The sequence below is a fragment of the Aquarana catesbeiana genome, linkage group LG09 (genome assembly GCF_042186555.1).
Source record: "Aquarana catesbeiana isolate 2022-GZ linkage group LG09, ASM4218655v1, whole genome shotgun sequence".
NCBI lineage: Eukaryota > Metazoa > Chordata > Amphibia > Anura > Ranidae > Aquarana > Aquarana catesbeiana.
The window spans coordinates 279,043,064-279,068,594 of NC_133332.1; the positions used below are offsets into that span (position 1 = coordinate 279,043,064).

Consider the following 25,531-nt stretch of genomic DNA (forward strand, 5'->3'; position numbering starts at 1 on the left):
TAATCTCTCTGCTGCCCGCGCCAGTACAGTGATGGCAGTGTTCTGTCAGAAGCTGAGCTGCGGTGATGCAGGGCGGGCGGTGAAGGATGATGTCAGAAAGCCACTACCCATCAGAAAATGCAACCAAAGTGACGTTGCATTGTGGCACACCCGCACTTGTCCGCAGTAAGCCTAGAGTTAGAAGTCGGTAAGAGGACCTCTTTATACACCCACCAGAGGCTTACTTTTCACAGTTATTTTTAACAGTAATCAACTTATATTTCACTATATAAGCTTATATAGTGAAATATAAGTTGATTACTGTTAAAAATAACCGTGAAAAGCAACACTTTGGTGGGTGTATAAAGATGTCAACTTGCCCACTTATAACTCTAGGCTTACTGTGGATGAGTGCGGGTGTACCAAGATGGCCGCAACACAACGTCACTTCAGTTGCATATTCAGATGGGTAGCGGCTTCCTGACAGAACACCTGCCTGCTCACTCAGTCACACGCCAGCCCACTCACCAGCCTGACCGCCGCTGGCATGCTCGCTCACCGGCCTGCTCACCAGCCTACCTGTCCGCTCGCTCACCCGCTGGCCTGTTCAGTCAATAGAAAAGTTTTTTTCCTCTTAATTGGGATTTTAAAGGGCAGAGGTCTCTAAAAAATATAACAAAAAATGTATAAAATATGTCAAATTTATTATATCAAAATGTTAAAAGCATAACACATACTAAATAGGGGATAACAAAAAACGAAAAAGGTATTGTAGATGCCAAAATGTACAATAATAGTGATACAACAAGAATGTACAAAACAAAATGACGGAACTACACTTGACCCTTAGAAGCTGTTTGAGCAGAGGAGCTAATTAACAGTGCAGGACCAACGCGTTTCGAGGTATTTTATAGTGATTGCGACCTCTTCTTCAGGGGCTGGAGGTAAGGTGTACATCCGTCTGAGGAACATTTTTACAAAGAAAGGGGGGGAGACAAGAAGAGACACATAATGGAACATATTGTATATCAAGAACAATACATATATACAACTATTTACACAATCAAAATATTGTAGTGTAATTACAAGGACGTATTCTAACCATAATATTGCAAAATCAACATCACATGGCATCCGATTCAGGAGAGGGGGAGAGAAAGAGAGTGGTTGGTCACTGGGGTCCAGAAACCGAATGTCAGCGCCACCGCCGCGAGACCGAGATCGTCAGCAGATCGGGACCGGACACAAAGGGCGTCGCGTCCGTCAGCTAAATAATAAATAATCTTGTTAGCTAAGGGTTGAACAGGGTGTGTATAAAGAGGGATTGTCCCAAAAAGAATGTCTTCACAGTTTATTGAGCGTACCCCCTAGTGGTGAATTTGAAGCACAGGGCTCTGATAGATTTTAATCATACATACCTATTACTGTGTAGGGACTAGGGTTGTCTCTACTCTGGCTCCAAAGAGTGGATGACCATCAGCTGACAACACCTCTAGTGCTTGGGATTATAGAGATGTTAAGAACTGAGGACAGGAAAAGAGGGGAGAGTAGCATGGTAAAAAATATTGCTTGAATAGATATTTGTCGCATATGTATGCAAACATCTGTAAAAGTCGAGTAAGAATACCTAAAAAATGCATAATGAGTAATAGATCCCTGTACTAACTCACATGGAGGTGTTGTTAATGGTAGCTAATGGATCTCAAAAAGCCATAGTCCAGGAAGAGATAACCATAGAGCACCTGTGGTCAGCAGCTACAATAAAAAAAAGAGAGAGCATAAGCGCTGGTGATAAATGCAGGCTCTTACATAAATTGAAGAGCATATCATTTATTGTCATAAATTACAAGGACAGAGATTGTGCTCAGGATGTATATACATCCTGCAGCACCAAAAAAACATTCAAAGCACACCTTAAGTGGATAGGAAAAGGGGGGCTAAACTTCTTTACCTTAGACCGTCACAGCAACTGCACATTCAGTTCAGTATCCTCCCAGCAAGTGAGCTGGCAGCCTAATATGCAGCTTAAGTAGTGCTACTAATTAGTAGCACATTCAAGACAGCTGACTCCACTAGGAGCAGCGTCATCGCTGACAGGAGGAGCCACCCTCCGAGTCCCCGGCACGCAGACCAGCCCCCCCGCCCCACACACGTGTCCGATCCAGGAGCGGAGTGCATCGCATCCTGGAGGGGAAGAAGGACCCGTGCTGGGAGGGGACTGACGTCCGCTTCAGGCACCCGCGGCGCGCTGATCGCCATGACAACAGGATAAACATATCCCTGTCATAGGCGATCATGTGGGGGTGGCCAAGCATTGCCAGACTGAGAGTGGCAGCTTTGGCCCCCATGCGCCGAGTGCCAGATCCGACCGCAGATTCACACGGCTCCCCAGGACCATGGCGCCGCTGATCCGGAGCCCCGGAGATACAGACACTCAACCCCTGAAATGAAAAGGAAACACATGATGCTAACCCACAGATGGTCATATGGGGAAAAAAAAGAGTAGAGAAAGGAAGCAAACGAGGAAAACAGGCAACCAGATTAGCTGAAAATAATACTGCAAAAAGAAAGGAAAAAGAAATGTTTTGGAAAGTAGATACATATGCCAACATATTAGCAAAAACAATCCATATACAGAATTATTCTTGTGATTACATTAAAAAGAAAAGAGAAAACACACAAATCATTTGCTCATTTCTAGTACTGTCATCCTTATTTAACCACAGATGGCTAGTAACTGGCCGGGTTCCTCTGAATGCTGCTGGTGCTACAAAAAGAGGGGGGTATTCACACCGGGGGGTTCCCACTCGGACCCCCCTGAGGTAAAACCCTCAAGAAAGGGTCTAAAGGATGTGGTTTTGTTAAGGTCTGGTGCCTTAGTGGCCTGGAGACGAAAAATCCACTTTTGTTCTTTTTGCAGCAAGATTTTGTTCCAGTCCCCCCCCCACGTAAACCTGGATGGACGCGGTCCAAAATCAGGAAGGACAGCTTGGGAAATACCCCAGAATGGAAAATGGAGACGTGTCTGCCCAGTGGTAAACTGGGATTGCACGTTTTCATAGAAATTATGTGGCGGTAGGCTCTCCGCCAGAACTCCTGGTTGGTTTTACCAACGTAATAGCATGCGCAGTCGCACATAAGTAAGTATACTACACCGATTGTTTTGCAGTTAGCAAAATGTTTCGGTGTGTATTTACTGCCATCAGGTAGTTTGGTGTTTGATTTGGTATTCATAAACTGGCAATATGAACACCCCCCACATTGAAAAGTTCCCAAGTGTTTACAAGGGTCCTGTTTTCCTGCCCCACCCCCCACATATTTGCTAGATACCAAGTTGTCCTTAAAGGGCCTGGCGCGTTTGAAAGTGAAGGACGGTTTGTCTTGTATGAATGGACCAATGGTAGGATCTAATTTTAAAACGTGCCAATAACGTTCAATTAAGTTTTTAACAGTTTTGCACGCGGTGTCAGGTAAAACAGGTGGTGATGGGTCTTCTGCACCAGTAACTACAGAGACAAATATTCCCCAGACTGATCGTTCAGCTAGGGTAACCCAACAATCTCGTACACCACAGGATAATTTTTTAGTCAACCCACTAGACAATACAGCAATGTGAATACCCCGATCTCTCAGACGGGGGTACTTTCATCGACTGAGATTCACGACCTCAATGTAGTGAACCTCTCTTCACATATGCTGAATGAAGCTGAATTATCTGTCCTGACCCGTGGTCTGAGCTTTTGCCCGGATCAGGATCTCGACAAATTTGAGGTGACAAAAGATATCCAACTATTCGCACGTAAACTTATCCTGAAACAATTATATTCGAAGGAAGCACCAAAGGAACCTGTCTTTAAATCACAAGAGCTGACTACACTAGATAATCTGATATCACTGCTAAACGAGAATGAGCCACCGGATCTGATTGACCAGATCGACCTGGAGCACCTGCTTGGCCGATTTGATCAATCCGATCCCCCCCAATTTTCCACTAAATCATTTAAGAAAAAATCAGACAAATTCCCTGCTCTCAGCACTAACTCTAATGTACTGGCCTTCGTAAAACTAACGTGTAATGAAATTCGGAAGATCAAAACTTGTTCCAAAAAACAACCTAACCTTAGTCCAGATGAACGCAAAGCCCTTAAAGCACTAGCCTCTAATCCAAATATTACTATAAAACCTTCGGACAAGGGGGGCAACATAGTCATTTTGGCTAATGAGCAATATGTTGCAATTTGCAACAAAATACTATCCAATCAACAATGGTACTCTAAAATTTCATCCAATAAAATTGAAAAATTCAATAAAAAATTCTATAGATTGGTAGATGAAGCATATGCCTTCGGCATACTCACCAAATCTGAACATGACTATGTTAGGATCAATCAGCCCCGCACTCCAACATTCTATGCCCTTCCAAAACTTCATAAAGACCTACGTAAACCATCGGGATGACCAATTATCTCTGGTAACAGTTCTCTAACCGAGAATTTAAGCCAATTCATAGATGGCCACCTACGACCATATGTATTAAACATACCCAGTTATACTAGGGATACTTTGCACCTTTTGCAAATTATAGATAATATTCAGGTCCCACCTAAGTCGTTACTGGTAGCACTGGACGTGGAAGCTCTTTATAGTTCGATTCCCCACGACAAGGGGCTGGCATGCATTCGGCATGTGCTGTCGCGTGACAGCCATCTTGACGTGAGGAAGAAGTATTTTTTGATTGATGCCCTGGACTTTGTCCTAAATCACAACTATTTTGCGTTCGACGGCAATTTTTTCCTCCAGGTACAGGGGGTTGCGATGGGGACTTCTTGTGCCCCATCGTATGCCAACCTGTACCTGGGGGAATGGGAGGCCATGTTAAAACAGTCTCAATCTACACGCCCGTACATGGACAACATAGTCCTGTGGTGTCGCTACATTGACGACGTGCTGATTGTCTGGGATGGTACCCCAGACAAACTTCAGAGATTCCTGCAGGAACTCAACAATAATTCCTTAAACCTGACCTTTACTATGACGTTCCAGGAATGGGACATTACCTTTTTGGACGTAACAATTCATAAACAACAAGATGGCTCACTCCTTAGTTCACTTTTCCGGAAACCAACTTCCGGTAACTCCATTCGGTTTCTGGACCCCGATGACCAACCACTCTCTTTCTCTCCCCCTCTCCTGAATCGGATGCCATGTGATGTTGATCTTGCAATATTATGGTTAGAATACGTCCTTGTAATTACACTGCAATATTTTGATTGTGTAAATAGTTGTATATATGTATTTTTCTTGATATACAATATGTTCTATTATGTGTCTCTTCTTGTCTCTCCCCCTTTCTTTGTAAAAATGTTCCTCAGACAGATGTACACCTTACCTCCAGCCCCTGAAGAAGAGGTCGCAATCACTATAAAATACCTCGAAACGCATTGGGCCTGCACTGTTAATTAGCTCCTCTGCTCAAACAGCTTCTATGGGTCAAGTGTAGTTCCGTCATTTTGTTTTGTACATTCTTGTTGTATCACTATTATTGTACATTTTGGCATCTACAATACCTTTTTTTTTTTGTTATCCCCTATTTAGTATGTGTTATGCTTTTAACATTTTGATATAATAAATTTGACATATTTTATACATTTTTTGTTATATTTTTTGGAGATCTCTGCCCTTTAAAATCCCAATTAAGAGGAAAAAAACTTTTCTATGGTATATGAACACAGGGATGTGGGCTGATCGTCTCCTTCCACCAAGTCCGTGTCACCATCCACTGTGCTGGCCTGTTCAGTCACCCGCCGGCTCACCTGCTCACTATTTTCTTGGAAGGGAGCAATTGCCCCATTGGCCCCCCCCCCGCGGATCCGCCCCTGTTTGAGGCTCCAGCTCCTGTCACATTGGCTCTGAGACTCCGAGTCTGACGTGACTCACTTACGTCACACGTTGCTGGACGCCAGGTGGCCCAGGTGCTAGCAACCAGTGCAGGGAAGAGGCCAAGCCAATGGCGCAGCTCCACCCACCTCCTCCTGGTCCAGGCGTCCAGTGGCAGACCGACAGTGCGGCATAATTACACTAGACGAGTCTCTTTCTCGGCGCCGCTAATCGGCTGATGTGAGACAGAGAGAGAGACTCGGGCAGAGCAAGTGACATGTCTGTGTGATGCACCCCCCTGGATCTGCCCCTGCTGACAACCAATGTAATGGGGGTTTTACATCAACAACCAATGTAAAGGGAGATTTACACTAACCACCAATTTAAAGGGGGCTTCTACATGGACCACTAATGTAAGGGAGGATTCGAAACTGACCACAAATGCAAGTTTGGATTTTTTTACCGATTACCATAATAAAGAGAAGTTTCTACACTGGCCATCAATGTATTGGGGATTTACACTGACCACCAATGTAAAGGGCAATTTGCTTACCTTTGTAGAACAGGCCAATGTTAGGGTTAATGCTCACAGTTGTAGGCAGGATTTTCAAGCATGTTACCTCCCCAGTGGGCAGCATTCAGCAGAAGTGATGGTGGATATGACCTCAGGGGGGCATGATATACATATGAATGCCTCCTCTATTTACACTTCAATTACGTCGGTCTGCGGCTATTTACAGTATCTCACAAAAGTGAGTACACCCCTCACATTTTTGTAATTATTTTATTCTATCTTTTCATGTGACAACACTGAAGAAATGACACTTTGCTACAATGTAAAGTAGTGAGTGTACAGCTTGTATAACAGTGTAAGTTTGCTGTCCCCTCAAAATAACTCAACACACAGCCATTAATGTCTAAACTGCTGGCAACAAAAGTGAATACACCCCTAAGTGAAAATGTCCAAATTGGGCCCAAATAGCCATTTTCCCTCCCCAGTGTCATGTGACTCATTAGTATTACAAGGTCTCAGGTGTGAATGGGGAGCAGGTGTGTTAAATTTGGTGTTATCGCTCTCGCTCTCTCATACTGGTCACTGGAAGTTCAACATGGCACCTCATGGCAAAGAACTCTCTGAGGACCTGAAAAAAATAATTGTTGCTCTACATAAAGATGGCTTAGGCTATAAGAAGATTGCCAAGACCCTGAAACTGAGCTGCAGCACGGTGGCAAGGACCATACAGCATTTTGACAGGACAGGTTCCACTCAAAAACAGGCCTCGTGTCAGAAACCATGAATCAGACTGAGACAAAAGTACAGTTAAATCACACTTGTTTAATAATAGAAGTAAATAGAACAAACACAGTCAAAACATAGCCAAAGTTCGGTAACCAGTTAGGATAGTCAGACAAGCTGGAAATTCAGGAAGCCAGGGATCAGCATATTGGAACAGCAAGCAGGATCTGGAGCCAGAAGGAATGTCAGCCAAGCAAGTCTTTAACAGGAACGCAGAAGAGTCTCTGTGATGTTGACCAAGGGCGAAGGCAGAGATCATCTGAGCTTAAGTACGCAGGACTGACGAGCAGGATATCATCAACAGGTGAGTCACTGTTGAGAGATAGGAGCTGGCATTAGCTGACATCTGAGCGGCCAGCTCAGAGAAGGAAGGGCTGAGCCCAGCCCTGACAGTACCCCCTCCTCAACGACCCCTCCCCCTTGGAGGACCACCAGGCTTGAGGGGAAAATGTCTATGGAAATCACAGAGGAGGACAGGGGCATGTATGTCCGAGGATGAGACCCAAGAATGTTTCTCCGGACCATACCCTTTCTAATGCACCAGGTACTGTATGCACCTACGGGAGTCAACAATGGACTGTACTTCATACTCCTCATGGTTCTCAACCTGTACAGGGTGAGGATGTGGCATTAAGGTGGTAAAGCGGTTGCAGGCCAAAGGTTTTATTAAGGAGACATGAAATACATTTTAGATACGCATATTAGAAGGAAGGTCTAATGCATAAGCCATTGGGTTAATCCTGCGAAGAATACGGAAAAGCCCAATAAACCGAGGTGCGAACTTCAGAGAGGGAACACGAAGTCGGAGGTTGCGAGTTGACAGCCAGACCCTGTTCCCAACGTGGTAGGAAGGCACAGGCAGGCATCTGCGGTCAGCATGGAGTCTGTACCTATCATTAGCATGTCGCAAAGCCTCCTGGACTTGTGCCAAAGTGGAATGGAGACCACGGAGATGCTCCTTTAACAGTGCATGTTTACACACCTGTGTGAACAGCTTCATTGAAAACAATGCGGCTGTGTGAATAAAGCCTTAAATAGAGAATTAAAGGTTGCTGGCTTTTTTCTTCAAAATAGGACAGGACCAACAAATGCACAATTCTCACTTTTTATCTTCTTATTGAGAAGAGATGCATACACCAAGTTACAAGAAAATGTTAAAAATGCATGATTATGAGTGTTTCCAGCAAAAAGTGCTAATTCGTGCACAGCCTGATTGTTGCATTGGCCTATTGAATCAGGGTGTGACTGGTACACTTATAGCCCCCAGAAGAGAATTGTCTTGGACACACTACTTCCGGACCTGCAACAGGGCTCAGGCGCATCCCCGTCAACAGGTCCCCAGTAAAAAACAGGCGTGCGCCAATTGCGGAGATCGTGCGCGCGCACACAGTAACGTGGCTTTGGCGCCCAGTGGCTTTTAAGAGGGGCTTCCACCATTCAGCTCTTGCTGTTTGATCTGCAGCTTCACCTGTGACCTGTTCCTGTAATCTGCATCTGATCACCTTCTGACCCGGCTCTCGCTGACTACGCTGTTGTCTCCAATCCTGAACCTTGGCTTTCCTTGACCCTGATCCTGTTTGCTTGCCTGCCTGATCTCCTGTTACCAGAACCAGCCTGAACTTGACCATTCCTTGCCTGCCGATTCTGTTGATCCGATCCACTGTGTATGACCCAGCTTGTCTGACCTTGCTTCTGCCTGCTGTGCACACCCATGTGCGTTGCTGCTCCTTGGCGCACCTGCATCCAGCTCACCTGCATTCAGCTTACCTGCAGCCTGCTGACCTGCATCCAGCTCACCTGCATCCGGCTGACCTGCTTCCAGCTCACCTGCTTCCTGCTGACCTGCATCAAGCTTACCTGCAGCCTGCTGACCTGCATCCAGCTCACCTGCATCCGGCTGACCTGCATCCGGCTGACCTGCTTCCTGCTGACCTGCATCCAGCTTACCTGCAGCCTGCTGACCTGCATCCAGCTTACCTGCACCCGGCACTCCAGCCAGTTCCAGTGCCTCCCAGTGGACATCATCTCCGGTTCCAGAGAATCCACCAGGCACTCATATCCCACTATGCTCCTATGGTCACTGTCCTCAACTCCAGTGATCTGGGAACCAGGGCTGTACGAGAGGTCTCCCTCTGCACGTCAGGCTCACATACGAGGTATTTGTCAGTATCAAACAGCCATGCCTAAGCCTGCAAGAGGGACCTCCGCTACTGATGATATCTGCCAATTGCCCTCTGTCCTCACTCAAGAGGTGAGATCCCTCCAGGACCGCTATGAACACCTTGAGAGACAAGTGTAGTCCCCAAGAAGTATTACAAACCTTCCTTGCAGCAGGTTGTCTTCAGAGGCTTCCCCCACACTCCCTGTAATGATGTCATCTCCAGAACCTAGGGTCCCAATTCCGCAGAAGTTTTCTGGGGATCGAAGCAAGTTTCGGACTTTCCACAATGCATGCGAGCTGTACTTTTCCTTACTACCCTTAACCTTTTTACGGGAAAGCACCAAAGGGGGTTTGTTGTCTCACTTCTGCTGGGAGATCCACAAGCCTGGGCTCATCACCTGCTGGAAGAACACCATGTTTCTCTGGACTCTTTGTCATCCTTCGACGCAATGTCACTTCTTTATGATGACCCCCAATGAACTTCCACTGCCGAGGCTGCTCTTAGTACACTCCTGCAAGGCCACAGAGTGGTAGAGGACTATATAACAGACTTTACGCGCTGGAGCGCAGATACTCAGTGGAATCATGCAGCTTTACGGCACCAGTTTCGCCTAGGCTTGTCAGAAGAATTAAAAGATCAACTGGCTCGGGTCAGTGTACCAAATTCTCTGGAATCCTTGATTACCCTAACTATTCAGATAGACCGTCGTCTTCGGGAATGCAGGATGGAGAGGGTGACCCAGCAGACTCAACCAACTTGGATGTTACAAATAAAATCAATTGTGTTCACGCTAAAAATGTGAATTGAAAAAAAATATGAATATATATAAACTGAGTATAAAATATAAACTAATTGTGCAAAAATGTTAAACCATAATTAGTATGCTAATAAAAACATACATGTAAAAATATATATATATATATAATGTGCAATCCTTATATATAAAATTCACAAAGTGCATCCACATAAAAGTGCAATCCTTATATAAAATGCTGAAAGTGCATCATGCATGAATATAGACCTAATTAATAAGTGCAAATCCTGTGACAATCAAGTGTCCAAACAAAATACGATCAGTAGATTCAAACTGAAACAAAGAAGTGCAAGAAAACAGTGTCCATGAATGAAGTGTTCATCAAGCTTCTCCTGAAAAGTGTCCAAATCACAACAAGCTGGATGTGCTCTCCCGTGATCCCCCACTTGTGCTTGCGCTCACCTCTATTCGTGTGACACGGTAGTTAAACAGTGTCAAAACACGCATTGGGGCCACTCCTGGGCTCACTCAGGATGCAATGATGTATGTCCAATCCTCACAGGTAAAACATCATTCATAAAAGAGAAAAAGAAAGCTCCATGGTGTAATATAGTAAGGGATTTATTTAAAGTAAAAGAAGTTCCTCCAGGAGGGTACTCACAGTGTGCAGGTGCTACAGTGCACCAAACTATACAGGTGTATTTCGTTTAGCAGCGGCTCGTATGGCGTGCGGTGTGGTGTATATTCCTCTCCTTCCCTGCTGACAGCTCCGTCCTACCCCTCCCCCACGTGCCTTCCTCTGGGGGATAGGCATTGGTCCACTTGTGGCTCGCAAGAACCCCACCTGTTTGTTTGTAACTTGGATGTTACCCCAAGTGCCGACAACCTCTCATCCTGTTCCTCTCAGACTGGTCCCAGTTAATCCTGCACCAACCAAACTAACGCCGGACTTTCATAAATCTGGGCAGGACTAATGAGAACTGCATTATCCGCTGAAGAGTGTCTACATCGGCAACAGCTCAACCTTTGCTTGTACTGCGGGGAACTGGCCATTATGTACATTTATGTCCTGCCAAGTATCGTAAATCTTCACCCATCCCATCACACAGTCACCCAGCTCCCTCTACTCACCTGGCGATTCCCATCACCCTTCAGTTGTCCGGAAAGACTGTGTCTGTTACTGCAATAATCTACTCTGGTGCATGCAGTTGTTTTAATGATTTGAACTTTGCCAATCAACAACGCATTCCATTCCAACACAGGGCTCAAGGACTTTCTGTTTTCTTGGCGGATGGATCCGAATTAAATCTGGCCAGGTGACTCAAGAGACTCCTCCACTGCCTGTAGTTACTGTCTCAAACCACAAGGAGCTGCTTAAGTTTGATGCAATTGCTTCCCCTTTGTTCTCGGTCATCTTGGGTCTACCGTGGCTTCAGGCCCACAAGCCGCAGATTGATTGGGACTCCGGAGAATTCAAGTTTCAGTCTCTCTACTGCCAAGGACACTGTCTGCCCTTACCTCCCAAGTTATCTGGCCCTTTGCTGAGTCTGGAAGCTGACTCAGAATTACGCTCTGCGGTACCCGAACAGTACCATGAGTTCTTAGACGTTTTTAGTAAACGAGGGGCAGAGACACATCCTCCTCATCGTTCCTACGATTGCCCGATTGAGTTACTGCCCAGAGCTGAAATCCCCTTCGGGCTGATTTTCCCCCTGTCTGAGCGGGAGTTGGAAGTGTTAAAGGAATATGTTGATGAAAACCTTAAGAGGGGGTTCATCCGGCCATCCACCTCTCCGGCTGGGGCAGGGATCTTTTTTGTGGAGAAGAAGGACCACTCATTGCGTCCTTGTGTGGACTACTGGGAGCTGAACAAGGTCACGGTCAAGAACCAGTATCCCTTACCCCTGGTTCCTGAGCTTTTTCAGAGGCTGAGAACTACTGTTGTGTTCACAGAACTCGATCTTCGTGGGGCCTACAATTTGGTTCACATTCATGCAGGGGACGAGTGGAAGACGGCCTTCCGTACCAGGTTTGGCCACTATGAATACCTAGTGATGCCCTTCGGCCTGTATAATGCCCCTGCTACCTTCCAGCACCTGATAAATGATATCTTCAGAGACTATCTGGACATCTTCGTCATAGCCTACTTAGACGATATCCTGATCTTTTCCTCATCCTTGGATCAGCACCGGAAACATGTCAAGATGGTACTCTGCCGACTCTGTCAGCATGGGCTATATGCCCAACCAGAAAAATGCGAGTTTGAGCGGCAGAGTATCCAATTCCTGGGCCTGGTAATTTCCACAGAGGGGTTCAAGATGGACCCCCAAAAGGTTACAGCTGTCCTGGACTGGCCTGCACCCTCGGATAAGAAAGAGGTGCAACGTGTTGTTGGCTTCGCCAATTTTTACAGACGGTTTATCAAGGGATTTTCTGCAATTATCTCCCCGATCACCCAGCTAACAAGACAAAACATCTGATTCCAGTGGAATCCCCAGGCTCAAGCCACCTTCTCTACCCTAAAGGGACTTTTTACCTCTGCCCCCATGTTGAGCCACCCGGATCCCTCTCTTCCTTACCTACTCGAGGTTGATGCCTCAGAAACAGCCGTGGGGGCAGTTATTTCTCAGCGTCAAGAACTCAAGGATCTCATGCACCCCATAGCTTTCTTCTCCCGGAAGCTTTCGCCTGCCAAGCAGAATTACGATGTAGGTGACCGTGAACTTCTGGTCATTAAAGCTGCGCTCGAAGAATGGCGATATCTGCTAGAGGGAGCTGTACATCCAATACTTACACGGATCATAAAAATCTGTAATATTTATGAACTGCCAAACGTTTGAAGCCGCGCCAAGCACGATGGGCGTTATTCTTTTCCAGATTTTCATTTCACATCACCTACCGGCCAGGATCAAAGAACATCAAGCCTGACCCTCTCTCCCGGATGTACGATGACCCCAAGGAAACTTCAGTCCCTGACACCATTTTATCTGAGGGCAACTTTCTGCTTTTCCAGACAGACCTGATGTCCGGTCTAAAACAAGCCTCAGAGGGGGTGTCCGGGCCTCCAGGATCAACCTTGATACCCAGGGATGGGATGCTTTGAAAGGACAGCAACATTTTTGTGCCAGGAAGTTGCCGGACAGAAGTTCTGAGCCTGTGTCACGACCATCCACTGGCCGGACATTTTAGGGTTCATAAGACTCGTGAACTAATCCAGCGCATGTTTTGGTGGCCGAAGCTTGAGGAAGATTGCAAGGACTATGTCAAATCATGTGTCATCTGTACCTAAAGCAAGTCTGCCAGGACCAAGTCCTGGGGTCTCCTCAGACCACTACCAATTCCTGACAGACCCTGGAGCATGATTGCCATGGACTTTGTAGTGGAACTACCCCCTTCTGAAGGACATACAGCTACCTTTGTAGTGGTTGATCATTTGTCTAAGATGGCCCACTTCATACCCCTAAAGATTGCTCCGTCTGCTTTGGAAACCGCCCGGGTGTTCGTCAGGGAGATCGTAAGGCTGCACGGGGTACCAACCAACATTGTATCTGACAGGGGAGTCCAGTTCACCTCCCGCTTCTGGAGGTCACTATGCCAAATCCTGAAAATTGAGCTTTCCATGTCATCTGCTTTCCACCCCCAGACTAACGGACAAACTGAGAGGACGAACCAAACCCTGGAACAGTACATCCGTTGCTTCACCTCGTTTGTCCATGATGATTGGGTAGCACTTTTGCTTTTGCTTTGGTAGCATTCACTTTCAACAATGCCAGCCATTCAGCCACAGGTCAGTCACCATTCTTTGCAAACTACGGGTTCCATCCTGTCTTCCTGCCTAACATTATCCCGGAATCTCCAGTTCCAGCAGTACAAAGCACTGTGGAATTCCTGGGTCACAACAACAAGTTGTTGCAAGAAGCAATGGCCAAAGCGCAGGCAACCAACAAGAGGCTTTATGACAGGAAGAGAAGAGGTGAATTACGTCTCCAACCAGGTGATCAGGTGTGGTTATCTACCACCAACCTCAAGATGGCTTGCCCTTCAAAAAAGCTGGCACCCAAATTCATTGGCCCTTTTCCTGTTAAAAGGAAATTGAACGGGGTCTCTTATGAACTTACCTTGCCTGAGTCACTCAAAGTGCACCCAGTGTTTCACGTATCTCTGCTCAAACCCACAGTACCTGACCCTTTCCCGGACAGAGGATCGGGGCCACCCGAACCCGTTATTATTAATAAGGACGAGGAGTATGAAGTGGAGACTGTCGTGGACTGCAGGAGGAGAGGTAACCAACTTCAATTTTTAATCAAGTGGAAGGGGTATGGACCAGAGGAGAATTCATGGGAACCTAAGCAAAATGTGCATGCCCAAGAACTGATCCAGGCCCTCTTCCGCAGATATCCACAGAAAAGAGCTCTTTTGGGCACACAGAGGTTGCCCTTAAGGGGGGGGGGCAATGTCATGGACACACTACTTCCGGACCTGCAACAGGGCTCAGGCGCATCCCCGCCAACAGGTCCCCAGTAATGAACAGGTGTGCGCCAATGCGCATGCGTGTGCGCTGATTGCGGAGATTGTGCGTGCGTGCACAGTAACGCGGCTTTGGCGCCCAGTGGCCTTTAAGAGGGGCTTCCACCATTCAGCTCTTGCTGTTTGATCTGCAGCTTCACCTGTGACCTGTTCCTGTAATCTGCATCTGATCACCTTCTGACCCGGCTCTCGCTGACTACGCTGTTGTCTCCAATCCTGAACCTTGGCTTTTCTTGACCCTGATCCTGTTTGCTTGCCTACCTGATCTCCTGCTACCAGAACCAGCCTGAACTTGACCATTCCTTGCCTGCCGATTCTGTTGATCCGATCCACTGTGTATGACCCGGCTTGTCTGACCTTGCTTCTACCTGCTGTGCACACCTATGTGCGTTGCTGCTCCTTGGTGCACCTGCATCCAGCTCACCTGTATCCAGCTCACCTGTATCCAGCTGACCTGCATCAAGCTTACCTGCAGCCTGCTGGCCTGCATCCAGCTCACCTGCTTCCTGCTGACCTGCATCCAGCTTACCTGCAGCCTGCTGACCTGCATCCAGCTTACCTGCACCCGGCACTCCAGCCAGTTCCAGTGCCTCCCAGTGGACATCATCTCCAGTTCCAGAGAATCCACCAGGCACTCATACCCCACTGTGCTCCTACGGTCACTGTCCTCAACTCCAGTGATCTGGGAACCAGGGCTGTACGAGAGGTCTCCCTCTGCACGTCAGGCTCACATACGAGGTACGTGTCAAGAATTGGATTATGAAAGTCAAGTCGATATCCAATTAAATTCTACTTCCTCAAGACATACACTGTAATAAACTTAAGCCAACCATAGGTGGTTTAAATCTCGGCGGGTTCAGCGGGGACCAGCTGAAATACAAACTATCCATGGGCAGGCTGAATATATCAAAGTTGATCCATTGATCGAGTTTGGTACAACCAGCATGTTGGATTTCCAGCATGCAATTATTGCAATTATTGCCAGCAATGTGTTCTCCCGGCAGGGACAGCTCCCCCCCCCCCCATCCCCTGCCGCGGAACACAGAATAGCACTGCGGGAGGGATTCCCACATTAACACTTGCTGTGTTGATGGGGGAATCGACCAATTTTCTGGTTGCATAATCTATGGTCTGCATAAGCAGTCTGCATAACTCCATTAGTACATAGATACAGAAAACTGTAATAGTTATATGTGCAGAAAAATTTGTGCACACGAATTGCAGCACTTCTCCAATGCCTGTTTTTTTTTTACTGATTTTCACATTGTACCTGATCACAATGATGATTATGAAGGGCCCCCTCTAGTGGTTTTGTGCTTCAGAAACTGTAAGTAGCGTTCTTGCTGAATGATTGCTGTAATACAGTTAGGCCTCATTTATACTAGCGGCAAGGATTAACGCTCCTCAGAAAAGTGATCCATGCTCAAATTGCTTTCAGAGGTATTTGGCAGCCGATGAGGAGGTGACATGTCACCACCTGTTTTAATCCCTAAATGCCACACTACAGCACTGTTGCAGTGCAGCCCCTTTTCCAACACTGTGGGTAGTGCCCACAGAACGTGACAGGGAGTATAATACCTGCCACATGGCATGTGTACACTTCAAGCCACTGCCTTTGAAGTTTAAGGGGGAGCAGTTGGGGACTCAGCTACGTGTTTTTACTCCTCACAAACCACAAGTGTAAATGAGCGATATTGATTCACAGGGAATATCTAGGGTTGCCACCTTTTCTTCAAGTCAAACCCGCACACTTTTGCTATTAAATAATATTCCTAATCATATGAAGTTAATAACAAGAGTCCCCCTTTACATCAGAGTCCACAGAGTTTCCCTTTTACATCTGAATCTACAGATGAATCTTACATCTGAGCTTGCAGAATTTCCTTTTCACTGTAAGGGGGGACTCTGCAGACTCTGATGTAAGGGAGAACTCTGGGGACTCTAACAAAAGGGATGCTCTGGGAACCCTGATCTAAGGGGGAACACTGAGAACTCTGATGTACGGAGAGGACTCTAATATAAGGGGGAACACTGTGACCTCTGGTGTAAAGGGAAACTCTGAAGTAAGGGGTGCTCTGAGAACCCTGATTTACCTTACTGTACTCACTCAGAGGCAGGAGAGAGAATGTGGGAGACTTCAGTCACAGATAGGGATGGATGGTGAACTCACTCACCCCTTGGCAGTCAGCACCTCTCATCAAGAATGTATCTGAGGCTGCTGGACTTCAAATTTCTGGCCCCCACTTTACTTTTCCGAGGCACAGTGCTGGGGATTAGAGTGTGGGCAGACACAGAGGAGCAGATCAAGCCCCCTTTCCTCTCCTATCTGTATGTGGGGGGATTGTTAGTGCTGGCTTTGGGCAGTGTGAAAGAGAGTCTAACAGACACTCTCAGCTTACACAACTGCAGCAAGCAACCCTGCTGGGGAGCCCTAGTCCAGTCTGAATAATGTGTCCGGGTTTCAAGCAGTCTGAAACCCGAACGCATTATTCCAAACCCGAACTGTCAGGGTGAATCCCGGACAGGTGGCAACCCTAGGAATATCACTGAGCCTAACTTGTCAACCACTCTAATGCCCCGTACACACGGTCGGACTTTGTTCGGACATTCCGACAACAAAATCCTAGGATTTTTTCCGACGGATGTTGGCTCAAATTTGTCTTGCATACACACAGTCACACAAAGTTGTCGGAAAATCCGATCGTTCTGAACGCGGTGACGTAAAACACGTACGTCGGGACTATAAACGGGGCAGTGGCCAATAGCTTTCATCTCTTTATTTATTCTGAGCATGCGTGGCACTTTGTCCGTCGGATTTGTGTACACACGATCGGAATTTCCGACAACGGATTTTGTTGTCGGAAAATTTTATCTCCTGCTCTCCAACTTTGTGTGTCGGAAAATCCGATGGAAAATGTCCGATGGAGCCCACACACGGTCGGAATTTCCGACAACACGCTCCGATCGGACATTTTCCATCGGAAAATCCGACCATGTGTATGGGGCATTATTCTTATCAAGTACAGTATTAGGTGGCTAGTCTAAAGCTCATTTATGCTTGTGGTTGGGGACAGTAAAATCACTGAGTCATGTTTTTAACACCCCTCCCCTCAACTACTCCCCCTTAAGCTCCAAAAGCAGCAGCCAGGGCTGTACACATGGTGTGACCGCAATGCTTAGCTTCGCAGCTGAGCCGGAAATGCAGCATTTTAGGGGGTTATAACATGAGGTGAGAAGGCATCATAGGGGTTGATTTACTAAAACTGGAGAATGTAAAATCTGGTGCAGCTGTGCCCAGACCACAAAATGAAAAAACAGACAGCGCAAAACCAAACTACTAAACACCCAGCAGCTGAACACTGGAGGCCAATATAAAAACCTTGAAAGTGACTCACAAAATATAGCAGTGCAGCGCTTAATAGAACTTATACAGCAAAATAAAAACAAGATTAAAACATATGAGGCAAAGTCCCAAATGTCCGAGGAGATGAATGACTGCCCGTTTGTGGAAAAGACTATCCTCAGATGGTAAGGAAGGGTGCAGTGATAAGATAAACTTTAGCATTTGTGTACCAACACCATCGTGTTCCACCACCAGGACTCTAGGCCGCTCACCTTATTGAGTGGACCCTCTGCGCTAACAGAAAGGTCACTCAAGCTTTCCCTTCCAAAGGGTTATTAGAAAGATGAAGGTCCACTTGCAGCGTCCAAAGGTTAATCTCATCGGCAAGTATATATGTTAAAAACAAAATAACAGGACATAGTGCTCTCCATACGAAAAAAAGTATAAAATTTATTGTATAAAAGAATATTACTCACAAGGGTGGCACTGTTACCCAGTGCAGGAGTAAACAGCATATACACAATAGAACCAGATGGGTGGCTGTACTGACGTCACGAAGCCCCTCGCACGCGTATCGTCCGTATGGACTTCCTCAGCGAATAGGTTAAATTAGATGAGTTCAGTATGTGGTGAAAATCGCCAGTCCTGGAGTCTCACAAAAGTCCTATTTGGCGTCCTGTTTTCCCTTTGCAGCCTGGGGCACTGGTGTGATCTTACCGGGATCCAGAGGAGGCTGGGAACCAGGGAGCAGGAAACAAAAGCAGCTGGTCGTGACTTCACAGGAACAGGAAATGTGATTATTCACAGTGGCCACAGTAGGACTTTTATGAGACTCCAGGACTGGCGATTTTCACCACATACTGAACTCATCTAATTTAACCTATTCGCTGAGGAAGTCCATGCGGACGATACGCGTGCGAGAGGCTTCGTGACGTCAGTACAGCCACCCATCTGGTTCTATTGTGTATATGCTGTTTACTCCTGCAATGGGTAACAGTGCCACCCTTGTGAGTAGTATTCTTTTATACAATAAATTTTATATTTTTTTTCGTATGGAGAGCACTATGTCCTGTTATTTTGTTTTTAACATGATATATACTTGCCGATGAGATTGACCTTTGGACACTGCAAGTGGACCTTCATCTTTCTAATAACCCTTTGGAAGGGAAAGCTTGAGTGACCTTTCTGTTAGCGCAGAGGGTCCTCTCAATAAGGTGAGCGGCCTAGAGTCCTGGTGGTGGAACACGATGGTGTTGGTACACGAATGCTAAAGTTTATCTTATCACTGCACCCTTCCTTACCATCCGAGGATAGTCTTTTCCACAAACGGGCAGTCATTCATCTCCTCAGACATTTGGGACTTTGCCTCATATGTTTTAATCTTGTTTTTATTTTGCTGTATAAGTTCTATTCAGCACTGCACTGCTATATTTTGTGTGCCCAGACCAATTTTTAGCTTTTGGTGCTCTCACCCTTTAAATAATAATTACTCAGTCATGCTACAATGTACCCAAACAAAATTGTTATCATCTTTTTCACACAAATAGAGCTTTCTTTTGGCGGTATTTAATCACCACTTTAAAAAAAAAAAAAAAAGCTATATAAGCAAAAAAAAGGGCAAAAATTTTGAAAAAAAACCCCACTTTTTTAGTTTCTATTATAACATTTTGCAAATTAGTAACTGTTCTTCATAAATTTAGGTCAAAATTTATACTGCTACATATCATCAGTAAAATTAACAGAAATTAGTGTATATTATTTAGTCTGTGAAAATTATAGAGTCTACAAACTATGCTACATACCATTGAAAATTGATCAATCCTGAGTTACTGACTGTCTATCTCATTTCTTGAGGCCCTGAAAAGGAGAGAACAAATACCCCCCAAATGACCCCTAGTAGACAGTCCGAGGTATTTAGCAAAAGGTATGGTGAGTTTTTTGAAGTTGTAAAGGTTTCCCACAATTCTTGGGAAAATGAAATTGATTTATATGAAGTTATTTCTCACACATGGCATAGGCATACTTGCAATTACACCCCAAAGCACATTTTGCTACTCGTTCTGAGTATGGCGATACCGCATGTGAGACTTTCACAGCCTGGCCACATGCAGAGGCGCAACATCCAAGTAGAACCTTCAGGCGTTCTAGGGTCTTAAATTACACATTTAATTTCCTGACTATCTATCATATTTTTGAAGGCCCTAGAGCACCAGGACAGTGGAATTACCCACAAAATGACCCCATTTTGAAAAGCAAACACCACATTAGTATATTCTATTAGGCATAATGAGTGTTTTGAACATGTCATTTTTTCCACAAGTTTTTGAAAAATGTGGAAAGAAAATTAAAGTGTATTTTTTTTTTTTTTTTACACAAAGTTGTCAATTTATAAGATATTTCTAATGCAGCATGTACATACTAAGAATTACACCGCAAAATACATTCTGCTACTCCTGAGTATGGCAATACCACATGTGTGAGACTTTTTTACAACCTAACCACATAGAGAGGCCCAACATCCAAGGAGCACAATCAGGTGTTCTAGGGACATAAATTACACATATAAATTCCTGACAACCCATCACGTTTTTGAAGGCCTTCATATTTCTAACACATAGCATGTAGATACCAATTACACCCTAAAACACATTCTGCTGAGCACAGGGTAAACAAAAGATTACCTGTGGTTTTAGTAGTGCAGAGGTCCACAGAGGAGAGTTTTGATCCAGGAAGCAGGCAGGGATGTGGTCAGCGAAAGAATCATCCAGGCAGCAGGCAGGAATACTGTTGATAGTACAGGCAGAGATATTGTCAGCACAGCCAAAGCATTGGTCCAGGTAGCAGACAGGGACGTGGTCAGCAGCAGTGAAAGGAATCGTCCAGGCAGCAGGCAGGAATACTGTCCATAGTCAGCATAGGTGCACGCAGCCTATTGCATTGAGGTGTGCACCCCAAAGCTCAAACATATATGTGTGTGCATGTGTATATATATGGAAGGTGTCAGTAGAGCAGTGAATGGTGTCATAAGGGCAGATATTGGTGGTGTCAGTAGGTGTCAGTATTTGGTGTCAGTATTTGGTGAAATATCAGGGGACTAAACACTGGAAATATGCACCACACGGGGTGATTAGGGTGTGCCCAGGCACACCTGGCACACCCTGTGCGCATGCCTATGATAGTCAGTATAGGCAGCAGGCAGAGATATCATCAGTACAGCCAAAGTATTGGTCCAGACAACAGGCACATGGTCCATAAATAGTCCTGGGTCAGTGCAGGCAGGGATATGGTCAGCACAGCCAAAGTATTGGTCCAGGCAGCTGTTAGGAACTTGGTACATAAAAAGTCTTGGGTCATTACAGGCAGCAAGCAGAGATATGGTCAGCACAACCAAAATACTGGTCCAGGCAGCAGGCAGGAACAAGCTTAGGGCCTCTGTCAGGAAAGACTGGGGACCCAGGTAGAGACTTCTTCCTACCCAAATCTCTTCAAAGCCTCCGGTCTCCAGACCCTGTTCTAGGAATTACAGCACACAGAGAAAATCAAAAACTGTTTTTCTCTACTCAGAACATTATTCTGAAGCCCCTTACATATGTGAGACACCTGTGTTATCTTGAATCCCACTACTACATTATCAGGGCGAAAGATCAGTCCAAGCGGCAGGCAAAAAACATGGTCAATTAACAGCCCGAGGGCAGTGCAGGTATAAGGCAGAAACGTGTTTGATAATCCAGACAGCAGGTAGAGGCATAGTCGATAACAAGTCCAGGGTCAGTTCAGGTGAAAGGCAGAAATGTGGTGGATAAACAATGGAGACGGCAGGCAGAGGCATAGTCGATAAATAGGCCGGGGTCAGTTCCCGTGAAAGGCAGTGGCATGGTTGGTTGAGGCAGCAGGCAAATCAGCACAGAAATTGAAAACGGGGAAATGGCATGCTGTTAGAAATATGGGCTAATAGTTTAGGGAAGTGTGATACCATCTGAAGCATTCTTCAATGCATATGACTGGTTGGGAGGGATAATTGGGACAATTAAAACTAGAGTCTCTCCTAACTCCTCCTTTGCCACACACCCAACATTTTTTTTGGTGTCTTCTTCGGGTTTCTGTTGGTGGAATATTCCCAGGGAAATGGCGCCCATGAAGTCTGCTGACACAATCGGAGCGAATGCTTTCTGGGGGGATTCTTGCTGGTAGATCAGGGCGGTGACATTTTCTTCAATAAATTTGAGGAAGGTGCTGGGTCTTTCCACTGTCTTTTGATCGGTGATATATGCATTAAAATGGCCAAATGGTAAAAGTAAATGCAACTTTCTTATACCAATAGAGGGACTTTTGTGTTGATAAATAAGGATGTAGCATTTGATCAATTAAATCCCCCCCCATGAACTGCCAACACTTTCTCGTTCCTCAGTCTTGCTGATTCCCCCCTTTGTAACCTTGTGGTGACTAGACATTGTGGGAAGCTCTTCCTGTTTGTACTTGTTGTACTGCAGGCCAAGGTTTTCTCATAGAACAGGTGGTGGAAAAGGGGCAGACTTATATATTAATTGTCTAGGTAGATGTTGAGCTTCAATCCATACCTGGCCCTCTTACTGGGAATGTATTGCTTGAATCTCAGCCGACCCGTGATGTGGACAAGGAATTCCTCCACACAGATGTTCTGGTCACGGACATAAAGTTCAGCAAACCTCTTAGAAAAAAAATCAATCGGGGAGCGAATTTTATATAGTTTATCATAGTTGGGATGTTCTCGGGAAGGGCACTGTGAGTTGTCGTTAAAATGCAGGAATCGCATGATCATGTCATAGCGGGACCTGGACATGACCGCTGAAAAAATTGGTATGTGATGGATAGAGTTGGGCAGACCAATAAGCATGTAATTCTATTTTTTGTAAGCCCCATGTTGATCGTAAGGCACAAAACAATTTAAACTCCTCCACTGTTAGATGTCTCCATTCGAAACAATGAGCATAGCATGAGTTGTGAGAGGAGGAGAAGTGGGCAATAGCGAGTTACTGTGGTGATTGGACACAGCCGGTCACATGGTAAAGAGCCAAATTCATTGGCTGTTTACCCTGATCAGGAATGTGCTGTGTCCGAGGGACATGCCTCATCCCCGATCACTGCGCGACCCCTGGGGATCCACCCGGAGGGATGAGAGGCCCGCCCTGGTGTCATCTTGCCATAGGCCGGGTGGAAACCAGTTAAGCATTGACAAAAAGAAAACCTTAGAATCTGAGTGGTTTCCATGCATAGCAGCACCAGATTTTGCACTCTCCACTTTTAGTAAATCAACCCTGCATTGTCTATATAGTCCTTGCCATTAGCGTAAATGAGGCTGCGCTGCCTAAGGCCTGATTCACACCTATACAGGTTGCAGTTTGCATATTTCAGGTGCATTTTGCGTTTTTCAATACATGCTTTTCATCCATTGAAGTCAATGGAACCAAAAACCAAGCCCTTTACATAAAATGCACAGATGTGAACTACATCCATAGGAATCCATGTTATATGGACTGTAGCGTGTTTCTGCAAAACTGAAAGCACGCTAAAAAATGCATAGGTGTGAAACAGGCCTAAGAGCTGTCAGACATTGGAATTTAGAAACAAGGAGTAAGCAGCAACCTGATGAGCACAACATACTTGTGTAATGACAATGGTAGCTACTTCCATTAATGCATATAGTTAAAATGTATAAATATTACAAAAATAAACGCACACAGCGAACCAGCTCAGTACCCTGTTTATCATCCAAGCATTGCTGTAGAGCACCTGTCCCCAACACTCCTCTTGCCTTGATATTCTGAAAAAAGTATGATTGCTTCTGATGCTGGAATTGCCTTTTACATACCTATAGCCCGATCTAAAGATATAATCCGATACTAAGGTGTTTTTGAAAACCACCATTTCTTTAGGCCTGGTTCACATCTATGCAGGTTGCAGTTTGCATATTCTAGGTGCATTTTGCATTTTTTAATGCACATTTATGATACAATAAAGTCTATGGAACCAAAAAAACAGAAAAAAGTCTCCGGCACTTTCCAAAAATGCACAGATGTGAACTACATCCATAGGAAACCATGTTAAATGCATGGCAGTGTGTTTCTACAAAACTGAAAACGCACTAAAAAATGCATAGGTGTGAATCAGGCCTAAGTAACAGAGTAATTTAGAGAAATGTTAACTCTGCTGCAGTATTTACTTAACATCATTAGGAAATCACTGAATGCTTTCACTTGCATGATTGCCCTACATCTTTATTTAAACATTTATATTTAAATAAAGCTAATCTTATTCACATATCTTTCTAAAAACAAGTACACATAAACCTACATACCTACCTAAGGCCCCTTTCACACGGGCGGTGTGCCCGGGGACTCAGTTTTGCTCGGCAGGGGATCGATCCGCTGAACTCCGCTGAGCAGGCGGATGACAGGTCCGTCCCCTCTCACCGTGCTGAGAAGGACCTGTCAAAACCCAACTGTGCTCTGTGGGAAGATCTGATGAAAAAAGGACCGCCTGTCTGTTTTCATCCGATCCCATCCGATCCGCCAAACGGATGGAAAATAGGGTCACCATTTGTCTAGATTTCATGGACAGGATCTTATCGGATAGCAGCGGGTGTCAGTGGACATGTCACCGCTGACATCCGCTGCCCCATAAGAGTGAATGCAGGCTCTGATCAGGTCGGCCTGAAAAACTGACAAGCGGACTTAATCAGAAAGCCTGTGTGAAAGGGGCCTAAAAGAATACATTGAACCATAATGGAATTGGTTTCCTTGGCTTTAAATGGTTACAAAAGGGTGACATTTTCTATAGTAGAACAGCCCTAAAAACATACACATATTTGAGTCAACATAATGTTATCAGTAAACTCTGTATACTTGACAAGCAAGTAGCAATTTCCTGAGGGGTATTTTGTATGTTAGTGGTTATTCTTGGGAAACCTGGCACACACATTTTGCAGTTTTTGCTTATACTGGTTCAAGTGTGCTCGGTTCAGGGGCAAACATTTACAGATGACTTAGAAGATGTCTGTAAACTAAGCATACTTGCAGTGATAATTGCTCCTACCTCTTCCAGAGTGTTCATCTGTGACACAACTTTGTTGATGTAGGAATGTACTTTCATCAGATCCATGCTGTACAAAGTTCCTTCCAATAAGTCAACCATAGACTGCAGCTAAAATTAAAAAAAAGTACAAATTAATATATCCATAAACATAGGCTATTCTACAAAGACAACTTATTTGCCAGTTCTTTTTTCTGATTAACACAATATAAAGTGACCAGTAACATTTTATGCGTTTATAGCAAAAATGTACTGTATCTGTACAAAGCATGGTTACTATATGTATCTCTGGTTCAATGCTGTTTAAAAATGCATAGCTTGCTCCAGATAATGCCCTTTTCACTACTGTAATATTATTGTTCATGGTATTATTTAAAACTTAGCAACAGAGTATTTACATTCAGTAATATAATTGTACAGTTCATATGCTATCCTATATAATATAATGCAGCACACAGACTGGGTCTTTTCTCAGTGAGAGCCCACCTCCAGCATGCACACTTTACTCTTCTTTTCACTGTATT

The 25,531-nt window shown here is 45.2% G+C and overlaps 1 protein-coding gene across 1 annotated transcript in view; it reads right to left on the bottom strand.

The window, feature by feature from the left end:
- Nucleotides 1-25,531, bottom strand: part of OLFML2A (olfactomedin like 2A) — a 532,150-nt gene that overhangs the window by 276,112 nt on the left and 230,507 nt on the right. The window contains exon 3 of the mRNA XM_073600361.1: nucleotides 25,011-25,118. Coding sequence (XP_073456462.1) covers nucleotides 25,011-25,118 — 108 coding nt within the window. The remainder of the gene's footprint in view (nucleotides 1-25,010; nucleotides 25,119-25,531) is intronic.